This window comes from Pelodiscus sinensis, chromosome 2, assembly GCF_052426305.1.
Source record: "Pelodiscus sinensis isolate ZL-2025 chromosome 2, ASM5242630v1, whole genome shotgun sequence".
NCBI lineage: Eukaryota > Metazoa > Chordata > Testudines > Trionychidae > Pelodiscus > Pelodiscus sinensis.
Genome location: NC_143053.1, coordinates 206034586 through 206055219, shown reverse-complemented (window position 1 = coordinate 206055219; position 20634 = coordinate 206034586). Strand labels below are relative to the sequence as shown.

The 20634-nt window shown below is 44.4% G+C and overlaps 1 protein-coding gene and 1 long non-coding RNA gene across 16 annotated transcripts in view; one reads left to right on the top strand and one right to left on the bottom strand.

The window, feature by feature from the left end:
- Window positions 1-20634, top strand: part of BZW2 (basic leucine zipper and W2 domains 2) — a 93572-nt gene that overhangs the window by 33449 nt on the left and 39489 nt on the right. For all 12 annotated transcript variants that reach the window (XM_075922262.2, XM_075922261.2, XM_075922264.2 and 9 more), the window contains 3 exons: window positions 1051-1227; window positions 7016-7119; window positions 12978-13043. In XM_075922262.2, the coding sequence (XP_075778377.1) occupies window positions 1051-1227; window positions 7016-7119; window positions 12978-13043 (347 nt within the window). The remainder of the gene's footprint in view (window positions 1-1050; window positions 1228-7015; window positions 7120-12977; window positions 13044-20634) is intronic.
- Window positions 2936-20634, bottom strand: part of LOC106733017 (uncharacterized) — an 86816-nt gene continuing 69117 nt past the window's right edge. For 2 of the 4 annotated variants that reach the window (XR_016348959.1, XR_016348960.1), the window contains 2 exons: window positions 8508-8597; window positions 7109-7437 (listed from right to left, as the gene is read on the bottom strand). This is a non-coding gene — a long non-coding RNA (uncharacterized LOC106733017). Of the gene's footprint in view, window positions 4588-7108; window positions 7438-8507; window positions 8598-20634 lie in introns of those variants that run through there. The other 2 variants (XR_001369265.4, XR_003087196.3) reach the window with 2 other exon arrangements.

Sequence of the window (20634 nt, the reverse complement as noted above, 5' to 3'; positions counted from 1 at the left end):
AAGCCATGGTTGGCTGCCCTGCAGCCCAACTCTAGGCAGGAAGCAAGGAAGTGAAGCCCTGGCAGAAGTGCTTTAGTGAGAACACATACCACTGACAGGAAGAAGATTGTGTGGATATCCACTACAGTAAGAATTATTATACTGGCCGTAAGATGACTTAACATAGGTCAATTTAAAGTTGTGTATACAGGTTCTCAGACGTAAGACATTCCCAGCGCACTTGAGTAAAACAGGACTTGCCTTGCTACAAGGTTTAAGGTGTACATGGCTACCTCTTCGCAGCATGGCTACCTCTTCGCAGCTTGTTAGTTTATCAAAGAAAGAAGCAGCGACATATATAGATGTGTCTAACATTAATCTGGATTTGCAAGGGCATCCATTATGATTAAATACCTTGACTTGGAGACGTCTGGAGATCAAAATGAGCATTTTAACTCAGGTTTGTACAGGCCACTGAACCTAGTGATGCATAATTGGCTGTCATTTTTCTCTATTTGAAGAGATGATACTTTCTGTAAATCTGAAGTACTGCTGGTGGCACCATAAAACCCGCACCCAAACTCTTCCGAACTCATAGTACATAGGCGTTTGTTGGTATTGTGATCTTTTCTCTTCCTTAAAATGTGTATATCTCAGTACATGAATTAAGATACAATTAACATTCAAAGAAACCCTGAAAGTTCCTGCAGCATTTTTAATGAGGTAGCTTTGCATATCCAGTATTTTAAAGTTAACATACTGACTATATTTAATGAGAAATAGCAATAGAAAATTGTACATATGCAGTTTAATTTGCATTAATGCATTTCTATTTCACTTCCTCTAGTTTCATTGAGCAAGTTCCTTTTTAGTTTTTGAAAAAACAAGGGGATGGGGGGGGGGGAAGAGTACCATTCTCCAAGAACAAAAGCCAACCAGTACTTGTGAAATAGGATCACCAGAATGGAAAATGTTATGCTTCTATATCACAGACATGTAAATTGTTGTCTAATATGTTATTCTGGGCATGTGGACAGCTAGTTGACTGTTTGTTTCTTTTTCTTCTCCTAGATGAAAAGGAGAAATTTGAACCCACAGTTTTCAGGGATACAATCATCCAAGGCCTCAATGAAGCTGGGAACGATCTGGAGGCTGTAGCCAAGTTTTTGGACTCAACAGGCTCAAGGCTAGATTATCGTCGCTATGCCGACACACTCTTTGATATCCTGATAGCTGGCAGCATGCTAGGTAAACTTTGTGCTAGAAAAATTTTCTGCTAACATTTTAGTGGGGAAATGTGGTTAAATAGTGTACACTTTGCTCCACAAAAACTATGCCCTACATTCTATCTAGGTACTTATTTGCTTTGCCTTCGGATAGGTGATGGTATTATTTATTATTGTATTATGGTAATGCCCAGTCATAGATGAGAATCCCACTGCACAAATAAGAGCTTACAGTCCATGTAGAAGAGAGATGACTGATAAATAGGGGCTGTCCTTACAGGTGCTGGTGCCCTAGGCATTTTATTTTCCACTGTGAAGACAACTCCAGACTCAACGTAAGGTATGCTGACTCCAGCTAAGTTATTTATGTAGCTGAAGTTGCATACCTTAAGTCGACCTTCTGGATCTGGTACAGACCTGGCCTTTGACAGTTTTTGTATGGTGTGAAGAGGATTTGGTGAGAGCCTGAATGTGGGAAGCAAATGTATCACAGCAGTAGTGAACCTGGGTGATGTGGCAGATCGTGGAATTGTCAGTGGGAACAAAGGAGGTTTGGAAGGAAAATGAGCTGAATTTCCTATGGTGTTAAGTTTGAGATGACAGTAGTTGTAAAGATGTGTTTGGAGAGATGTATCTGGAGGTGCAAGACTGGTCATATGGGGAAAGGTTACTGTTGGGTACACTGAAGAGTCTGAATTTAAAGATAAAAATAGGTAAGTGAAAGGGACTAAAGAAAATCACCAAGGCTATGTCTAGACAGCGGGCTATTTTGGATACCGGAAGTATCCTGAAATAGCAATTCCGCCTTGTGACGGGGCAGCTCCCGCGCCCCGCACTCACCGGGAGCCGTCCCCGGCTTGCTGGGGAGAAGCGGCGGCCCCGCGCCGGTTCCTGCCATGCGCGGCTTGTTCTGCCGCGGGCGGGGCCGAGCAGCAGCCCCGATCAGCTGTGCCCGGCTCCACCGCCGCTCCCCCAGCTGTGCCAGAGTGCCGGGCGCTGACACTGCCTGTGGCGCCGAACCGCGCCGGCGCCCTGGCGGGCCAGCCGCCCCTGCGGAGTGGGCGGGCCGACCCCACTACGGAGAACGTCAGGGCAGTGGGACGCTTAAATGGAGCGCCGCCGCCAGAGACCAGGGGGAAAGGCCGACACGCAGCCGGGAAGAGGAGGCACCTCGGACCCTGTCTGCATAGACCCCCCCTGAGACCCAGTCGACACGGCGGCCCGGCAGCCGGGGAGGTAGGAAGCGACCCAGGGCAGGGTACTGGAACCCAGGGGGTTGGTGTGTTTAGGGGGTTCTGTCCCCCACCAACCAGGACTGAGGGGATTGACACATCCCCCCAGACCTTAGGGCCCTGGGTTGGGGCTTGGAGTGAGGCAGGGCCCGAGTCCCCCTACCTCCCCCACCCCCCGCGCCAACGCGGACGCCTCTCGCCGTAAGGCGAGCATGGACAGACCCCGCCAGACTCTGGGCAGGGCTCTTGGGTAACTGGGGAGCACGAAGAGGACGAGACCTCGGGTGAGGGAAACCAGAGGGGCGGGCGGAGAACCCTGCGTGGTCCTCGGGGAGGGTCGCGCCGACGCCGCGCCTCTCCACACGCCTCTTTAAACAAGCCCATTACTTCAAAAAATTTTTTGAAATAATAGGCATGATATTCTGGCATCCCTGTAACCCTCGTTTCCATGAGTATTAAGGGATTTGTCAGAACAGCTCTTTATTTCAAAATGTGTGGCTGTGTAGACCGTGCTAAATTTCAAAATAAGCTATTTTGAAATTACCTCAAAATAAGCTACACAATTTGTGTAGTGCAAATTGCGTAACTTATTTCGAGGTAAGGGTGCTGTGTGGACACACCCCCAGGGAATGAAGGGAGAGCTCAGAGGTTTCCTGACATACAGGTCAGTTACTTGTATCTCAACAAGTGTTTTTATAGCAGTGACTTTGAGTGTGCAGCAGCATTTTCCCTCAACTCTTGAGTTACTTGGCAGATTCTAAAAGAAGTAAGCTCCTATTCCAGTTACATAGTTACTGGATCAGCTAGATAGAACCAGCCCAAATCTGCTTAAAAATATTTCAGCATAAGGGTGTTAGATGAAAACTCTGTCATGTCACTAACTCCAACAACCACTGGAGAATTAAGAGCAAATAATCTACTGCTGAAGCACGGATTTTAATCCTTGATGTACAAAGGAAACTTCCACTTTAATAGTTCTTACCCAAGCAGTAGTTACAAAAGGAGCTTGAAATACAAATGCATGAGTCCTGGGATAAAGTGAAAAATAAAATAAGACCTTGAGGAATGCTGTCTCAACTTGTGTGTATCCTGAAGACCTGGCAGCACTAATAGACTAGAAATAAGAAACGAGTACAAACAAATGGAGACAGTCTATTGACTGGGAAATCAATAGGAATGGGGCCAAAAAGAGCTGATGAGAGAGACACAAATTGAACAAATTTGTTGGGGGAAGAGTGGTAGGCAGAAATAGCTTTCAATAAATAATCAACTAGCACTTGTGTTTGAATTGCAACTCTATTTTTCATTTTATATTTGATTTTTCCTGAAGCATAATGGTATATATTTTTCAGTATTAACATTACCTGGGATGCTTTCTTTAGCAGCTTTTTGTTCAAATTCTGTTTGGAATGCTTTAAAAGCCTGCATCAACCTTTTTCACACAGTTCTTACCACTGTCTGCTTTTTCCTCCTAAACAAGTAATGTCTCCCACTCTATCTCCTGGAAATCTGTCCTAATATATTGGCATAAACATGGCAGAGGAGACAAAATGATTATAATCCTAATTAATTTGATATCATTGGGATTGTTCGCATACTGAACTGGGTCTTATTCATGGAATAAATTACTATTATGTTGTATCTCACTATGGTACAGTTACTATAATTATAGTTGGGTCTGTTTAAGATACATCAATTTTTGGTATTAAATATGTAGGAGTTTTTAAGTAATTTCATATTTAAGAACTGAACTTTCAAAAGTATGTGCAAACTTTGAATGTTTACATGCACCCTTCGATTTGTTTGCAAAAACTAATATGTGGATTGGAGTTGGATTGCATAAGCGTATATAGCTACACTATTTGCTTGTAGCTTTATTAGGTCACATCATAACTGAACAGAACTGATGCCAATAAAGCTAGTTCTTCTTCGAGTGATGTCCCTGTGGGTGCTCCATTGTTGGTGTTGGGCTTGTCCCAGCACCACATATTGGAGACTTTCAGAGCAGTGTCTAGTCGGGCTGCAAATGTGCGTGAGGCCCATGGTGTTCCTGCCTTTGAAGTTAACGCACGCAGCCTGATTCCTCTCAGTTCCTTCTTCACTGCCCTCAGCTACAGACGTAGTTCCAACCTCTTTACTCTGTGTCACTTCTGTGGAGCAAAAGAAAGAAAATTAGATAGTTTTTTCCTTTGTTAAACAGTTGATAGTTTAAAACATTTTTTTACTTCAGCTTGTATATAGTTAGTTTACCACAGCACAGTGCCAAGCTGCAGGAAACAAAAAAGAAAAAAAAAGACAGCAAGAAAGGAAGGGAGCTTTCACTCATAAATAAGAGTTACAGCATCAAGCCGCATAGTCTGCCACCTGATGAAGTGTCAGGCTCTGGTTTCAAAAAATGTGAGAAATGACAGGACTCTATGCCAGCCTCTGATGGCCATAGCAAATGCACACGCTTCTTAGGAGAGATGCATGTTTCACAACAATATGTATGTTGTCGCAGCCTGACAGCGAGAGCTTGCAATGATAGAGAGCTCAGAATACTCAAGCTGTCCTTTGACAAAGCCCTAGACCCCCATGTGCATAACAGGGGCAATAAAGGCTTGGATGCGACATCCCATCAGGGGAACCTCTCTAGCCCCTCATGGCAAAAAGCACATTTAAAAAAACAAAGCCCTCACAAGCCCACTCCCTCCCATCATGAATTAGCAAGGAAGATGAACCAGGCATCTCAGGCATTCAAAAAGCACGAGCCTCCTCACTAACAGGCTAAAAAATGCACACTAAACAGCCTGTGAAGCTCGCTCTGCATACACTTAAAAGGGCACCTACTAAGGGCCCTGAATCAGCAAAGGCAGCTGCGGCAGCACCGGCACTATCTTTGGCACCCTGCGAGCCCCCGGCATGGCTTTTGCCTTCAGCACCAAGACGATACCAGGTGAACCCCAACCCTCCTCTCATGGTGCAGACTAACCCCAGATCTCCCAGGGTTCCAATGGTACCAATGCCTCCACCATTAGCACTGGCAGACTTGGCACCGAGGCATAAACTGTTAAGCTGCTGCTGTTGCCCAGCATTCAGCAAAGCACACGCGCCATCAGTCATTGACAGGAGGCCGAGAACCAGGTCTCCGAGCAACCCTACCCCTCCTTCTTTACCCAAAGTTTGTTCCCAATTTCATATCCATGAACCTTTTGTCCTTCTCACTTTCTACTTGAAACCGCATCGCTCCAGGGACGAAGCCATATTATACACACTGGATGTGAGAAGGGCCATTGTCTTCTACTTAGACAGGACACAGTCTTTTCAACTATCACTGTGACTGCTCATATCTATAGCCGAAAGATCCAAGGGAAAACCAGTTTCTTCCCAGCGCATATCAAAATTGATAACATCCTGTTATAACCACCTGCTGCTCACTCCAGAACAGAGCAGAACCAATGACTACCAAAGCTAATTCCATTAGAGCAATGGCAATGTCAATGGCCTTCCTCAGGGGAGTGTCACTCCATGAAATAACATCGAGCAGCCACATGGTCGTTTAACTATAGGTTCATGAAGTGCTACGCGATGTACCATGCTCAATAATGGACACCACAGTCGCTTCGGTGGTTCTCTCCACAGCCTGCAACAACTAGCTGAAGCCCACCTACCATCTAAATGGGCACTGCTACAGTCGACAACAGTGGAGCACCCATGGGGACATCACTCAAAGAAGAAAGAGAAGTTACTCGCTCTGTGCATTAACGATTGCTCTTGGATGTGTCTCCCCTTCCCCCCTCCCCCCCATGGGTGCTCCACTACCCGCCCACCTCCCCGCTTCTTTGGGCACTTGCCAGGAGGGCATCAAAAAAGAGAGAGGGCTGCACGTGCTAACTTCAAAGGCAGGAACACTGTGTGTGTGCATGCACAGCCTGACTGGACACAGCTGTAAAAGTCTCTGATCTATGGTGCTGGAATAAGCCCAACACCAACAGTGGAGCACCCATGGGGACACAAGTCTCGAAGGACCATCGTTACTGCACAGAATGAGTAACTTCTCTCTTTAATAGGGTTACATGTACTTGACTTGCTAGGTATGGTAAGCAGTAGAAATATTAAATTGCATTAAATCAGCTAATTGAGTAGTCAATGGAATTTCCATCGACTACTTGATTAGTCAGAGGCATAGTGGGGGGACTGGGCATGAGCTGGGAATCAGCCTGGTTCCAGATGCTGTACATCTGCTTTTTAAATGTTATGGGATGAAAATGAACAGAAGGGTGCTAGTGTGTTCAGGTAGTTGGCACCACCCAGTAATTCCCACAGGACCTCACTCTGCACTCAACACTCAAAGCCAACCAAGATTTCATATCATGACTCTCAATCGTCTGTAGGATATGACCGTGTGTGGAAATCCTGATTGTTACTTTCTCTACACAGCTCAAATGCTACCACGGCCCGTAAGTGCTCTGCCTTTTTCTTGGCTGTTCTTGCCCATTTTCGTTCCACCTTGAACTTAGTGATACTTAAAAGGTTATAAGCTTTAATAAGTCTTGGGAGCCTTATCTGAGTAGTGCTTTTTTCCCCCTTCCTTTTTAGCCCCTGGAGGGACACGCATAGATGACAATGACAAGACCAAGATGACCAGCCACTGTGTATTCTCTGCAGATGAAGATTATGACACTATCCGAAACTATGCTCAGGTCCGTGTAGGAAGGACAGGCCACTGTAGTCTATTGATAAGTCATTGGAAAAGATAGTAGTGATAAATCTGCAGATTGACCTTGCAGTAGACTAATTAGAAAGCAGTTAAGCAGTACAATTACGTACTAATCTGCCTTTGTCCCCTCTAACCTATAAGCTTTAACCTATTATATAAGAAAATTGATTTCTAGAATTACCTGGTCACAGTTCCTTTGAAAGACAATTATAGGGCTGTTGTACATCTATCTTTCATACAATTTTTGTGAGGCTTATCAGTTTTTTTTCCAATTCTTCTCTTCAGTTTGTGCTGTCCTCTTCTACATGCAGTTATTTTAAAAATAAAAGGTTTTAGCAAGTTTATATTAACACATGGCACAGAAGAGTAATGACTGAAAAATGGAAACCTAATCCTACTTCCTCATGCAAGTAATTGGGATTTGCACAAATAATCAAATCGACATCAGTGGCCCCTCTACATGTGAGGGGGGGGGGAATGGTTATTCACAAGAGTTTGCAGGAATCGAAAAAGATACAAATAAGCCATGAAACTTAAGACATTGTGCAGTACTATTTCAAATCATGCAACTCCTTAGTGGAGTATGACAAATAATGATGACTAAGAGCAGTGCATAATGTGTAATATTCTAATAAAGGATGAGTTGTCATTACAGAAAAATGAGCCACCTTATAATTCTGCATATAAATCTAAAATAAAAAAGAAATCTCATGTGTGTGCAGATGTAACTATTGAAATAACATTTATTGTAACACTGGGTACAGTACACAAGAATAAAAGCAATTATCCCGGCCAGTGTGTTCAGCTGATATACAGACCCTGGCAGGACTTGTACAAAGGGCACTAGCATCAAGAATTGTTTCAGTAGCATATGTTGACTGAGAAGTGTGAGGCTACTTTAAAAACCTACTTGGAGGAGTGAAAATCTATGCAGGTTGAATCTCTAGTCCAGCACTCTCTGGTCCAGCAATAGCCGTAGTCTGACATGATTTTAGTTAGCTGGATGTCCGCTTATCATGGGTGTGGCCAAGTTTTCCTCAGTCTCGTAAAGTTTGCTTACAGCTGCCAATTCTGGCTCTGTGTTCTGTGCTGCTGTTTAGCTCGGTTTACCCATGAATGTCTTCTAAGAGCCCAGCAAGCAGTAGAAGTGTTGATAATGCTGCTAAGTGTAATTATGCTTTTTTTCCCCCTCATTTCCTTGTGCCAGTGCAATACAGTTGTGTAACAACACTAACACTTTCTAATGGAGAGCTGATAAACATTGGCTAGGCATGGGCTTATGTAGGGTGCATCAATACTGTTATACATTAAGCAGTATTGTAAACATTGTTCCATTTAGTCATCTGAGCAAAATAGAGATTAACTCAATACCATATTGACCTTCCATGTTTCTGCAAATTCTCTGGTTTGGCACATGTCAGGTCCTGAGGGTGCTGGATTGAAGAGGTTCAACCAGAAAATCTGTAGGAAAGCAAAAGTATTGTATGTAGTAAGCAACATGTTTAGCCATTACACCCTCTGTTAAGAATCCGCTTCTCTTTTTAAGAACGTTTTTGTTCATAATATTTATTACTCAAAACCATTGCTTTTGGGTCTTCAAATTGGATAGGTGTTTAAGTTGTCTGGTAATGACAACTGGAAATACCAATCTAAGGAAGAAAAAATTAGCTTTGGAACAGAACCTGCATTTAGTTGTAAAGGCAGGAAGTTTAAGAATTAAAAATGCAGCACAGGAAAAATATTCATACCAAAACTCAATAAGACCGCATTTTGTAGTTAAGTGAATTGATGCTTCCGTTACTGATTCAGCCAACTCTTGCCTTTTGGATTAATAGGAAACAGAAATCTAACTCTAGCATGAAGAAATGAAATCTAAATCAAGGTCTACTTTAGCTCTGCAGGCCAGTCTTGTCAGAGAATACCTGAGAACTCTTAAATGTGCTGGTAAATACCACTACTTGCATGGCACTTTTCTGCTCTTATGCACACAGGGCTTGTCTGGCCCAATGGATATGATTTTCAAAGCAAACTAAGGTGTTGCACATTAGGGCTATGTCTAGACTGCAAGCCTCTTTCGAAAGAGGCTCTTTCGAAAAGATACTTTCGAAAGAGGCTCTTTCGAAAGATACTTTCGAAAGAGGCTCTTTCGAAAGAGAGCGTCTAGACTGCACGTTGAACTTTCGAAAAAGCGGCTTGCTTTTTCGAAAGAAAGCATCCAGTGAGTCTGGATGCTCTCTTTCGAAGAAGCCCTATTTACATTGAAGAACGCCTTCTTTCGAAAGAGGAACTTTCGAAAGAAGGCGTTCTTCCTCGTGAAATGAGGTTTACCGCCATCGAAAGAAAAGCCGCGTTCTTTCGATTTAATTTTGAAAGAACGCGGCTTGAGTCTGGACGTAGGTGAAGTTTTTTCGAAAAAAGGCTACTTTTTTCGAAAAAACCCCTGAGTCTGGACACAGCCTAGCTGGTCAGTGTAGACACTATTGTGGCATGTTAAGTTTATATCTTCACTAGAATAAAAGTCCTGCAGCATGACTGCAGCTGTCCACATCATAAGACAGACTCGGACTCACAAGACTCAAGCTGCAGGGCAAAAAGTTTCTGTGCAGCTATTTGGATCAGGCTGGAACCTGGGCTATAGGACCTGCGAGGTGAAAACCTATCAGAGTTCTGGCTTGAACCTGAGCCTGAATGTTTAAACAGCCCCTTAGCCTGATCCCTGTGAGGCAGTTAGCTAGCATGGACCAGCCACAAGTGCCCAATTACTTCAGGTATGTTTACACTGCATCCCAAAGCACTTTTCTACATTACAAATTGTCATAACATGCAACATTTTCTCATTTTTTAACAGCGAACTAGCTCATGTTTTGCATTATCTTTCTGCATTTTAATGGACTGTAAATTTCCATATCCGCTTGCTTCCCCAAATTGCCATAATTCATTCTTTATTTCATTTTCTGCTGATCCGCACTAAGACTGCCCTTCATAAACTCTTGCCAGCCTCTTTAGAAAATGCTGTTGGAATAAACATAATCTGTCTCTTACACCCAGGTCATAATAACCTGGCAACAACAACAAACAAAATTAAATTGTAATTATTATAAACCAGCTCCCCATCCCAGTCGAGTTCCATGTCAGTTGCAAGCCTTGTGTTGGCTCTGCACAGTAGCAAGAGGACTGATTTTTTTTTTCCAGTGTCTCTCATCTCCCACCCAACACACCCAGGCCAGTGCAGCCACAGTAGGGGTATGTTACCCTCCACTATTCATTGTGCTGAAGTCACATGGAGAGGACAGGGAACATGGATGGAGAGACAGAACAGGGGACAGATAATGATAGGGAGGTGAGGGGGGACCGATATTACCAAAGGACAGCAGAGGATTTGATGAGAAGAGACCAAAGTAGCTCAAGGGGAGGGGAAAGAACGGGAGCTCCTAGTAGAGGGAGACCTATGTCCCCTCAGAATAGGGAATGGCCCACTGCCATTTCTTTCCAGCCATCCATTACCCTTACACAAAGAAAACACAAACTCTGTGAAGAGTAGGGATTTGAACGTGTACACGGTTAACGTATACATGGTTACATGCAGCCCTCTCCCTCCCCCCTCTCCTCCTGTTTGCTACCACCTCTGTATCAGAGGCAGCAGCATGGGAGGGGCATATCTACTCCCAGGGAATCACCTGCCTCCCCCTTCTATGATGCTGCATCTAATAGAGGCAGCAGCAGAAGGGTGGGGGGTGACAGATGGGAGCCGGGAGTCAGCTTAAAAGCAGGCTCTCCCCTTGCATGTAAATGTTTACCTAAATAAATGCATTTTAACAGCCCTAGTGAAGAGAAGGGAGATTGTGAAGATGCAAGTGTGGAGAAAGTACCAAAAAAGGCAATGTATGCATACACGTACAGAGATTGCTCCAATCTCCTGAGGACAGGAGAAGACTTTCAGTGGGGAGGGAGAAATGCAAGGCTCTTTATGAGAAGTCCAAAACTTTTGAGGCCATGAATTAAGATACTTTCTATTGACTCTAAAAGTTACCAAAATGTGCTTGTTATGCTCCAGCAGCACTGACTTAGTTTCTTTCAGAGTTGTTCCTGAAAAGATTTTTACAAAGGAGAACTTTGCTAGCTCTGAAAAGTATTCTACCTCTGATTATAGAGCATTTTATGATACTTTGTCAGGGCTGGGGAACCTCAGGCCTGGGGGCTGAATGTGGCCCCTGAGACTCAGTCCTCCTGCCCCAGCATTAGGGAATCTGTGTTGGTGTTCCAGGCCCCCTGCCACTCCACCACAGGGAGCGCACACGGACCCTACTAGCCTGGGCTCCCTCGGCTCTGGTGTGCAATGGGAATGTGGGGAGTGTCATTCTCCTTCTTAGTCAGAAAAGGTTCCCCACCCCTGCATTATGTCAAGGTCTTTAAGAAACCAGTTTCTACTAAAGGCATTGAGCCCTACCACCATGGTATTACAGCTTACCACTGTTGGCTCAGTCCTCCAGCCTAGCAAGGCAGTTCTGTTATCACAGGATGTGTGCCAAATGGGGGTAGTCCCATTGTTTCACTCCTGTAAAGTGATCTACGAATGGGTAAAAAGAGAAATAGGGGTGTGACGTAGTGGGGGTACCTGGCTGGTTTCTATGCTGCTGGCTCTGGGGTAACCCCCACTGGCTGCCGTGGGTACCACGACCCAGCAAAACAGGATGAGTCACTATGCAAACCAGTATGGCCAGACACCCCCCATGGAGAGGAACAAAGGAAGGTGGAATGCTGCCCTGGCTGGGGGGCAGGGCTGGAAGAGAGTTAGTTAGTGGCTGGCTGTCTGGGAGCATGGAGGAGACAGCCTAGGGAAAGGGGCTGGAGTTTAGGGGCCTGGTCTCCCCCATCTTAAGGGGGCCTGAGGCATCCTAGCCCAGCTCTGTGACCAGATTACATCTGTGCTGTACTGTATCCTGGAGAGGCAATAAACTTCCTCTATTCCACGGGCTGGTGCAGTTTGTTTGTGCCATTTCGGGGTGCAGGAGACGGGGGACCCCCAACATGCCATCACAAGGGGCAATGGACAGAGAGAGAGGAGAGGGGAGCAGGGAAAAGAGGCTGAAAATCCGATTTCTTGGAAACTCAAACGGTTCTCTCTACCAAATATTGCTGCCTTATAGAGGCATCCCAATGCTGATTTTAATCCTCCACTGTCAGGTAAACTAGCACAGGGGCAGAAACACCATCCTGGACAGTTGGAACGGTAGCTTGAGACAAGGGATTTCTGCACAAATGCGCACAGCACCCATTTCACTGGGTAGCTGCTAGTTTCCTAGAAAGACAGTGTATGTGGACATATAAAAAAAATTGTGTAATAAGACATTAAAACATAGGAAGCCTCTCTACTCCATACTTTTTTCCTCAGAGCTGTAACAGGGTCTTTAAAAAAAAAATAATTGTATTCCCAGTTTTATCAAAAATAAGTTATGGGTGTTCTTCACTGACTTCAGGCCTGCCAGTGGGATAAGGAGTGTGTCAGGAGGGCTACTGTCTTAGGATCCAGTGATTCTAAATGGCCCAGGCTCCCAGCTGTCAAACCACTACTGCATCTGGGCCCTTTAAATCACTGCTGAAGCACCACATGTGCTCTGAGAGGCTCTAAGCACTAGGGGCTGCCGGCATGGCATGCGCTGGGTAGTGATGAGGACTAGTTGTCCTTATCCCCCCTTTCTGCTTGAGACCCTGCCCCTTCTGGTAGTGCAGAGCCCTACCCCCAACCTTGCCCAGGGGTCTGGCATTGTCTGTTTCCCCAACTGACTTACAGGAGACAGTGCTATGTTTTTATTTCTCTAACTTAATTTGTTTTATGTTTAGGTCTTCAATAAACTAATCAGGAGATATAAATATTTGGAAAAGGCATTTGAAGAGGAGATCAAAAAGGTGATGTTGGGAGCAGTATCTCTTTGTGCTTAATATCCTATTCGCTCTAATGTAATTGTATATTCTTTAATAGTTTTGTTGTCTCGATTTAACTTGGTTGGGTCAGAGAGAGCAAACTGTAACACTCAGAAGTGGTAGCTTTAATTTGTAATTGTGGCTCTATAAGAGCACTGCTTGTGGAGTTTGTCCAGGGTACATGCTGAATCAGCATGTCCCTACCCTCCTCCCCCACTTTCTCATCCCAGCCTGTTTCTGGTGCTGTCAGTGTCTGTGGAACCACCTGGCAGAGCACTCGCTGAGATGAATTTAATCACCAAAGCCCTGTATCAACAAAACCCAGAGTTGTATCAAACTCACGGTATATGTTTTCCATGTAGTGTCTGCAAATCTGTCACTCGTTAAGGTCAGTGAGATTGCTCGTATGAACTGTGACTAGTTTGGTATGTATACATTGCAGAATGAGCTCCAAGTTTTAGGTTTTTAGGAGGCGTTGGGTGCATGTCTGTGACGTGGTAAGAGCAAGTATCGCACAACGATGGAGTTGTTACTGTATTAACTTGCTTTAGATGTTAATGAATGTGGTGGCTATTTATTGAATTACATGGAAACCTGAAGAACTGTGATGAAATATTTGGACTTAAAGTTTTCTCCTCCGAATTAATATAAAATTATATCTTTGATTCACGGTCAGCATAATAAAACTGGCCAGTGCTGATGTGAGTATAGCCTCTTCTATGGTTCAAGTCAAATAAAAAAGTAGTAGGAATATGGAATGCTGCTCCAACTGTAAAATTATCATGAAAAGAAAAAATGAGGGAGTTTCTGTCTGATGTCAAACTTACTCCCTTTACAAATACAATGGCTTAGGGATATTGGCTCTTATTTGCATATTATTGCCTGTTCACAAGGCTATTTTTACACTTTTGGTCATTATACCTTTTAACTGATGTTGATTGCTTAATGCATCACTTATTGTAGAACTAAATTTACCTCTGCTCCCACACAAATGTGATGTTCTTGCTTTTAACATCTCATGTCAATGATTATAGTTATTGACTCATTGCATTTGAATTACAGAAACTGTTCTACGTATTTAACAAATGAATACCACGCCAATTCAAACAGTCGTCTTTTTAAACTGTTTTATAATTGCTTCACTTTCAGTTTTGTGCATTTTTAAGAGTGCATATTGTACGATCATGCCAGTGGTCAATAAAGTATTTTGAGGCTTCAAAAAAAAAAGGAAGGTTAGTGAATTGATAATCATCACTTCAAATCACTAATGACAAAGTAGCTACCTAAAATGGATTGCTGTTTTTCTAGCACATGTGAACTGATATCAGGCCCGTTTCCAGAAGCAAGTAACTCAACTGAAAAACATTACAGTTGGCACTAATAGTCACCCTGGTGCAGCAATATCAGCAGAGATTCCAATACCTAACTGTCGGTGGAAATATTTCTTACTATTTGTGGAGGCTGATTAATGTTACAGTTGAAGCATGCTGTCACAGATTGGTGGAAAGCTTGCACTGCTGCTTCCTAAAATGTTTGAATTATTGGAGGATATTTGTTTCCAGGCATGTAAATCTGGCTAATTTTGCTTACCCCAGATTCACAAGACTGACTTTTCAGTCGTACCTCCCCAGACTCTGGTTTTCTCAGGCCTCACAATTTAATTAGATATCAGGCTTGGTTAGATTAATATTTAGATGAGAGATCTTAATCCAGAGCCTACTGTGGTGTTGCATAGTTAATAGGCTATAAGCCACTACACTGCCCTTCTCCCTCTGAGCCCAATTGTTCTCTCTTCTAGAACAGTAGTTCTTCACTATTTTCTTTTTGAGCTTTCCCTCTCACCCACTGTTGTAACAGAGTCTGGACACTGTGTATGAAGCAAGCAGGAGGGTTTATTACACAGTGCTGGTGGAGTGTCACTTCGCTTATTAGATTTGGTGAACACTGCCAAGACAATAGGTTACAGTTGATTATATAGGAGGCCAATGGGCGAATGAAGTGATGGAGGGGGGAAGATCCCGGACCCCCTGGATAGGTGCTAACCGTGAGGCAAAATGAGAGCAATAATCTAAAGCTTACATAGTGTTTTCCGTCCATAGGTTATAGAGTACCTTACATCTAGTTAAACAAGTACTTCAACAAAGCAGACATCAATTGTCAATTGTGTTAAGTGGCAATGTGTCTGTTAGCATCAGGAAGGTATCTTTGCATGGATGTGATCTATTGATGTTGCACCTGGGGAATTAAAGCAGTAAGGGTACATGACAATTGCGCATTTGTTCCTAGCACCATTGAATGTTATGTCCTGTCTCTCACCTGTAGGGCCTTTCCCTGGGATGTAATTGTCTGGGTAGTTATCTTTATGATGATCTTCCTCTGATGGGCTGGGCGGGGGGGGGGGGGGGCAACCTTCATGTACTGTGCCTTTGGCATAGGTGTGTGTGTGCCTGTTCTAGACTTGAAATTTAGAATAGGGGTTCTTAACAGAATATCATAGCCTGCCTCAGACATTTTTACCCTACACCACCCACCAACATACTACAAAATCTCTACCACTCAGCTGTGCCCCAACTAGTTTTCTAACTATAAAAGCCAGAGCTGATGTTGAGGGGTAGCAAGCTGTGCAATTGCTAAGATCTTTCTCCATGCTACAGAGCATCTGACACAGCTAAGTTGCTTAGGTTTTTGCTTGAGCCCTGGGCAGTGGCACTCAGGGCTTTAGACTTTATCCCTCCATGGCAGAGGTTAGGCTTTGTACCCCGAGCTCCAGCGAATCGAACACTGGTCCTGCTCGGCGGCCACCCCTGAAATCTGCCTGCATCCCCCACAGGGCTCCTGGGACTCTGGTTGAGAACCACTACTATAGAATTGTTGTCAATCGACAATTGTTGTCCCTTTGGTGTGGGTGCAGGGTGCATTCTTCTTCTGAACTAGCAGCTTACCGTATTTTGCCGGTGCCACAGGTGATGAAAGGGGCACCCTTCCCTTTTCCATCCAATTTCAGAGAACTCAAACCCAAGAGGATGCTGGCAAGAATTAGGGCCTGAGTTCCCAAGTAGCACTGTGGTTGCCTTTGGTACTGGATCACAAAGAAGGAATATTATATCTCTTGCTTTTTTTATGAGTACCTACTTGCAAGTAGCCTCCATTCAACTATGGAGCAATTCAGTTTCAAGACCATATTTACTATTTCTTCCTTAATGTGCATTAAAATACATGAATACATGTTGATAAACAGGATTTCTTGCAGATAAAGTACAGGCAGTCCCCGAGTTACGCGGATCCGACTTATGTCGGATCCGCAGTTACGAATGGGGATTTTCTCGCCCCGGAGGACTGGAGCGGCGGGACGCCTGGTCCCGCCGCCCGCCTCCTCCGGGGCAAGAAAAGCTGCTCCCCATCTCCCAGGTCTGCTGGGGGAGCCACCAGACCAGGGAGACGGGGAGCAAAGCAGCGGAGGACCGGGCCGGGCCCGCGGCGCTTCCAGCTGATATGGAAGCGCCCCGGGTCCTCCGCCGCTTTGCTCAGCATCTCCCTGGTCTGCTGGGGGGGGGGGGAAACGCAGCTAGTGCCCCCCCTCAGCAGACCAGGGAGACGTGGAGCAAAGCCCGGGGCCTGTGGTAGAGCAGGTGGGGCGCTGCCGGTTGGTCCCGCAGCACCGCTCCTTGGCGCTACTGGACCAACCCGGCAGCACCCCAGCTGCTTTGCCCCAGGAGTCCTGATTCAGCCGCTGGTGATCAGTTTCAGCAGCGGCTGAATCAGGACGCCTGGGGCAGAGCAGCTGGGGTGCTGCTGGGTTGGTCCAGTAGCACCGAGGAGCGGCCGCGCCACTGGACCAACCCAGCAGCACCCGAGCTGCTCTGCCCCAGGCGTCCCCAAGTCAGCCGCTGCTGAAACTGACCAGCGGCTGACTACAGGAAGCCCGAGGCAGAGTTGCTCTGCCCCGGCTTCCTGGAATCAGCTGCTGATCAGTTTCAGCAGCAGCTGACTTGGGGACGCCTGGGGTTCTTAAGTTGAATCTGTATGTAAGTCGGAACTGGCGTCCAGATTCAGCCGCTGTTGAAACTGATCAGTTTCAGCAGCGGCTGAATCTGGACGCCAGTTCCGACTTACATACAGATTCAACTTAAGAACAAACCTACAGTCCCTATCTTGTACGTAACCCGGGGACTGCCTGTAGTCCTGAAATGTGTCCCTGTGGAACTTGGTAGTTGAAAAGGGAGATAAATATACATTACGCTTAAAGACACCAGAAGTGATGCCTTGACAATACCACTAGAAATGATTTGTTTCTGTCCCAGCAGTGAAAGTGATATTCTGGCAGTTACATCATCCAATTAGGGTGATCAGATAGCGCTAGTGGAAAGTTCCAGTGAGGTAAGAGACAGTAATGCTGAAAATCAGGGACAGACCAGCAATCTCATTTTACACAAGTAGATGGTATTGGGGAGGGGGAGGAGTTAAGTGAGATTGTCTCAGGTGACAATTTGCACTCTAGTGCTTGCTTTCACTGAGTCACTTTTTTCTTTCCTGTTCATAATTATTACAAAAGTTAATTAATAGTCCTGTGTATCTTAGAAGTATCAGAGGTAGTGGGGGTGTGGTGGGGGAGGCAGTTGCATGTGAACTGGTATGCACACATGCACTGGCTCCCACCTCTCCCTACCCACTGCCTCTGATACAGAGGCAGCGGGGGGAGGGGAAGCTGCATGTAACTGTTAGGATTAACGGGTATACATTCACATGCCTAGTATTTTTCCCAACAAAAGTTGCATTGAAGAGTAAACGCTCTGACTGTTTTGTCACCAAAAGGCAGTTTTTGGCCACAAAACATGTCAGTATAGACAAGGCCAAATTGTCTCAGCTAAATTCAAGATGGAACAGATTGTTTAGTATAAATAGTTAACACACATTTCAAAGGACCATTCATGGTGAAGTGGCCTGTTAACACCACTCTGTTCATGGAAGGAGGGAAGAAGGCAGTGAAGGAGGAAGAGGATTAAATCCAGTATCTTTATTCGGTCCATGTTAGAGTCTAACAAAGCTATGAATTGTAGTTCCTAGGCTCATATTTTTGAAAGTGTTGTGCCAGTTTCCCTTGAGGATGGGCACTGATAAGTCAGTTCTAGAATGATCACTGTGTGAAAAGTGTTCATTCAGAAGTATGTGATGTTTTTGGCTTTTATCATTTTCCTATGGGAGTTCATTTGCAAGCATGATTGTCTGGTTTAACCCACATAGTTATTGTTCTTTAGGCACCTAGTGCAGTGGATGAGTTATACCGGGTGTTATGATAGCCATATGTAGGATCCATAAATCTTGAAAAGACATGTTGAGGGGTGTTGACTCTAGCAGTGAAGAAATGTCTGCAAGACCTGCCTCTGTTTTGAGTTGGTGTGCCCAGATCAGTGGGGAGCGTGCTTCTGATGATGAGCTTTGAGAAGTGGGGAGTTGTTCAAAGGCCAGAAGAGGGGATTCTGGAAAGGTACTTTTCAGGATAGGGGGCCCATCTAGTACTGGTTGTGGTTGTTCGATGATACCCTGCATGTGTTCTGGTGTGTGATGGTAGATGGCAACTCAGGGTGAGAGTCAGAGGCATTTTTATTTCTGAATAAAGCAGGTTCTCTCAGGTATTTGGGAGGCCTGTTCCATGATACAATCTATTACTTTGGTGGAGTGTCCTTGTTTGATGCAGGTGGTTCTGAGCATTTTTAAGGTGTAAATCCCAGATTTTCTCTTCAGCTCTTAGCCTGTGGTGCCTGACTGTAGATAACAGATTTCTGTGTCAGAGTGGTTACTGGGTCTGGGAAGGTAGGTGTGGTGGTCCGTGGGTTTCTTGTGTATAGTTGTCTGTAGGGTTCAATTGTTGAAGCTGATTATGGTGTCCAGGAAGCTGACGTGGATGTGGGAGTGTTTCATAGAGTTTAGTGGATGGGTGGTGATAGTTGAAGATGTGGCTAAGCCAAAGTTAATCTATTACAGTTTTTTAGGGTTTCTGGAACTTAATTGCACTATGACCACCTTCTGACAACAAAAATGCTATAGGGTGCCAGGAAAGGTGACCAAAGCATGAGTCTGTCTGATTCCCACTGCCCTGAGTGGAGAAAACAAAACCCGAGTTGCACTGCCCTCAGTGGGGAAGAGGTCAGAGCCGAAGCCCAAGGGCTTCAGCCCCAACCAGAGGGCCTGTCGCTTAAGCCCCACCACCCAAAGTTGAATACTTTGGGCTTCAGCCCTGGGCAATGGGGCTTTGATGTCCTGAGCCCTAATAAGTCTAAGCCAGCCCTGGTGATCCCATTTTAATGGGGTCTTGACCCACAGTTTGAGAACCACTGAGTTAAGGTAATGCCTCGGAATCTGAGGAATTCTAGGAAAGCATATGGGCCAGATTCTGCTCACCTTACTCTTGTAGGTATTCCAAGTGAAGTGAGCAAGACAACTCATGTGTAGAACAAATAGGATTAGACCTATATGAATACATTAGCCTGATGTTCATGTATCTATCAGTAAAAACCTAATCAGTAGGAGTATGTAGTATACAATAAAGATAAATGGTTCATCCTTACAGCATTCTGTGTGTTGGCTATCTTAAGTAACTTTTTTCAAGGCTAAGGAAATACATTTTTTTTCTCCCTTATAAACTCCATGGTAAAAGGCAGATGAGTTGATTTTGGTACTTGCACTGGTAAATATTAACAAAGCATATAGGAGTATGTGCATGTAGTGGGATATAGTACAAGGAACTTGGGTTATTTTTCCTCTTTCCCTAATGAAAATAATTGCTTGAAACTATATAGAAGTGTAACCACCACTGGGGCTTTCTGAGCGATTGAAATATGAATTAGACATTAAAATGCTGAGTGGAAAAGAATGGACACAATCATGAGGTATTGTAGGAACCTTGCTGTGCTTCTCTCAGCATATGTAAAGTGCTCTATTTTTCAATGCTGATAAGTATTTTAAAATCAATTATTTGAATTTTAAAGCAATAACACTCTTCAGGCATGGGGTTAATCAGGGATAAACTGCATGTTGTAGTTGGATGGAGGCATTTTGCCTTTTCCATCTTTGTGCTTTTCCAGATTACAAGAGGAGTTCATATACCTTTTTGTTTACATAGGGGGTGTGTGCAGAATTTATACTGCACAGAATTTCACATTAGGTTTAAAAAAAAAAAAAGTTCAGTTTTGTAATGCAGCACAATAGACCTGATCTTGGGCCCATTGTGCACTTAGAACTCCCACTGAAATAAGTAGGCGTTTTGGGTGTGCAATGAATATATAGTAGTGGAGTCACTCATGCTTCCAGTTTTTCACATTGGGAACCAATTTGTATAACTGGATGCAGTAATAGCAGCACTTGTCTATGAGTAGGTAGTAAACCTCTTAGAACCCAGTGGGAGGTTCAAAACTATTCTGAAGTGACTTGAGCATTTTGTGACTCCCCAAGGCAGGTTAGTAATAGTGTTACTAAAGGAGGCGCTCTTAATCAGCAATGAAAATCTGTAATAACAGCTTGGATCTGAGTATCTTCTTTATTTTTTATTGTTTCTAAGTGAGACAATTAAAGATTTTGA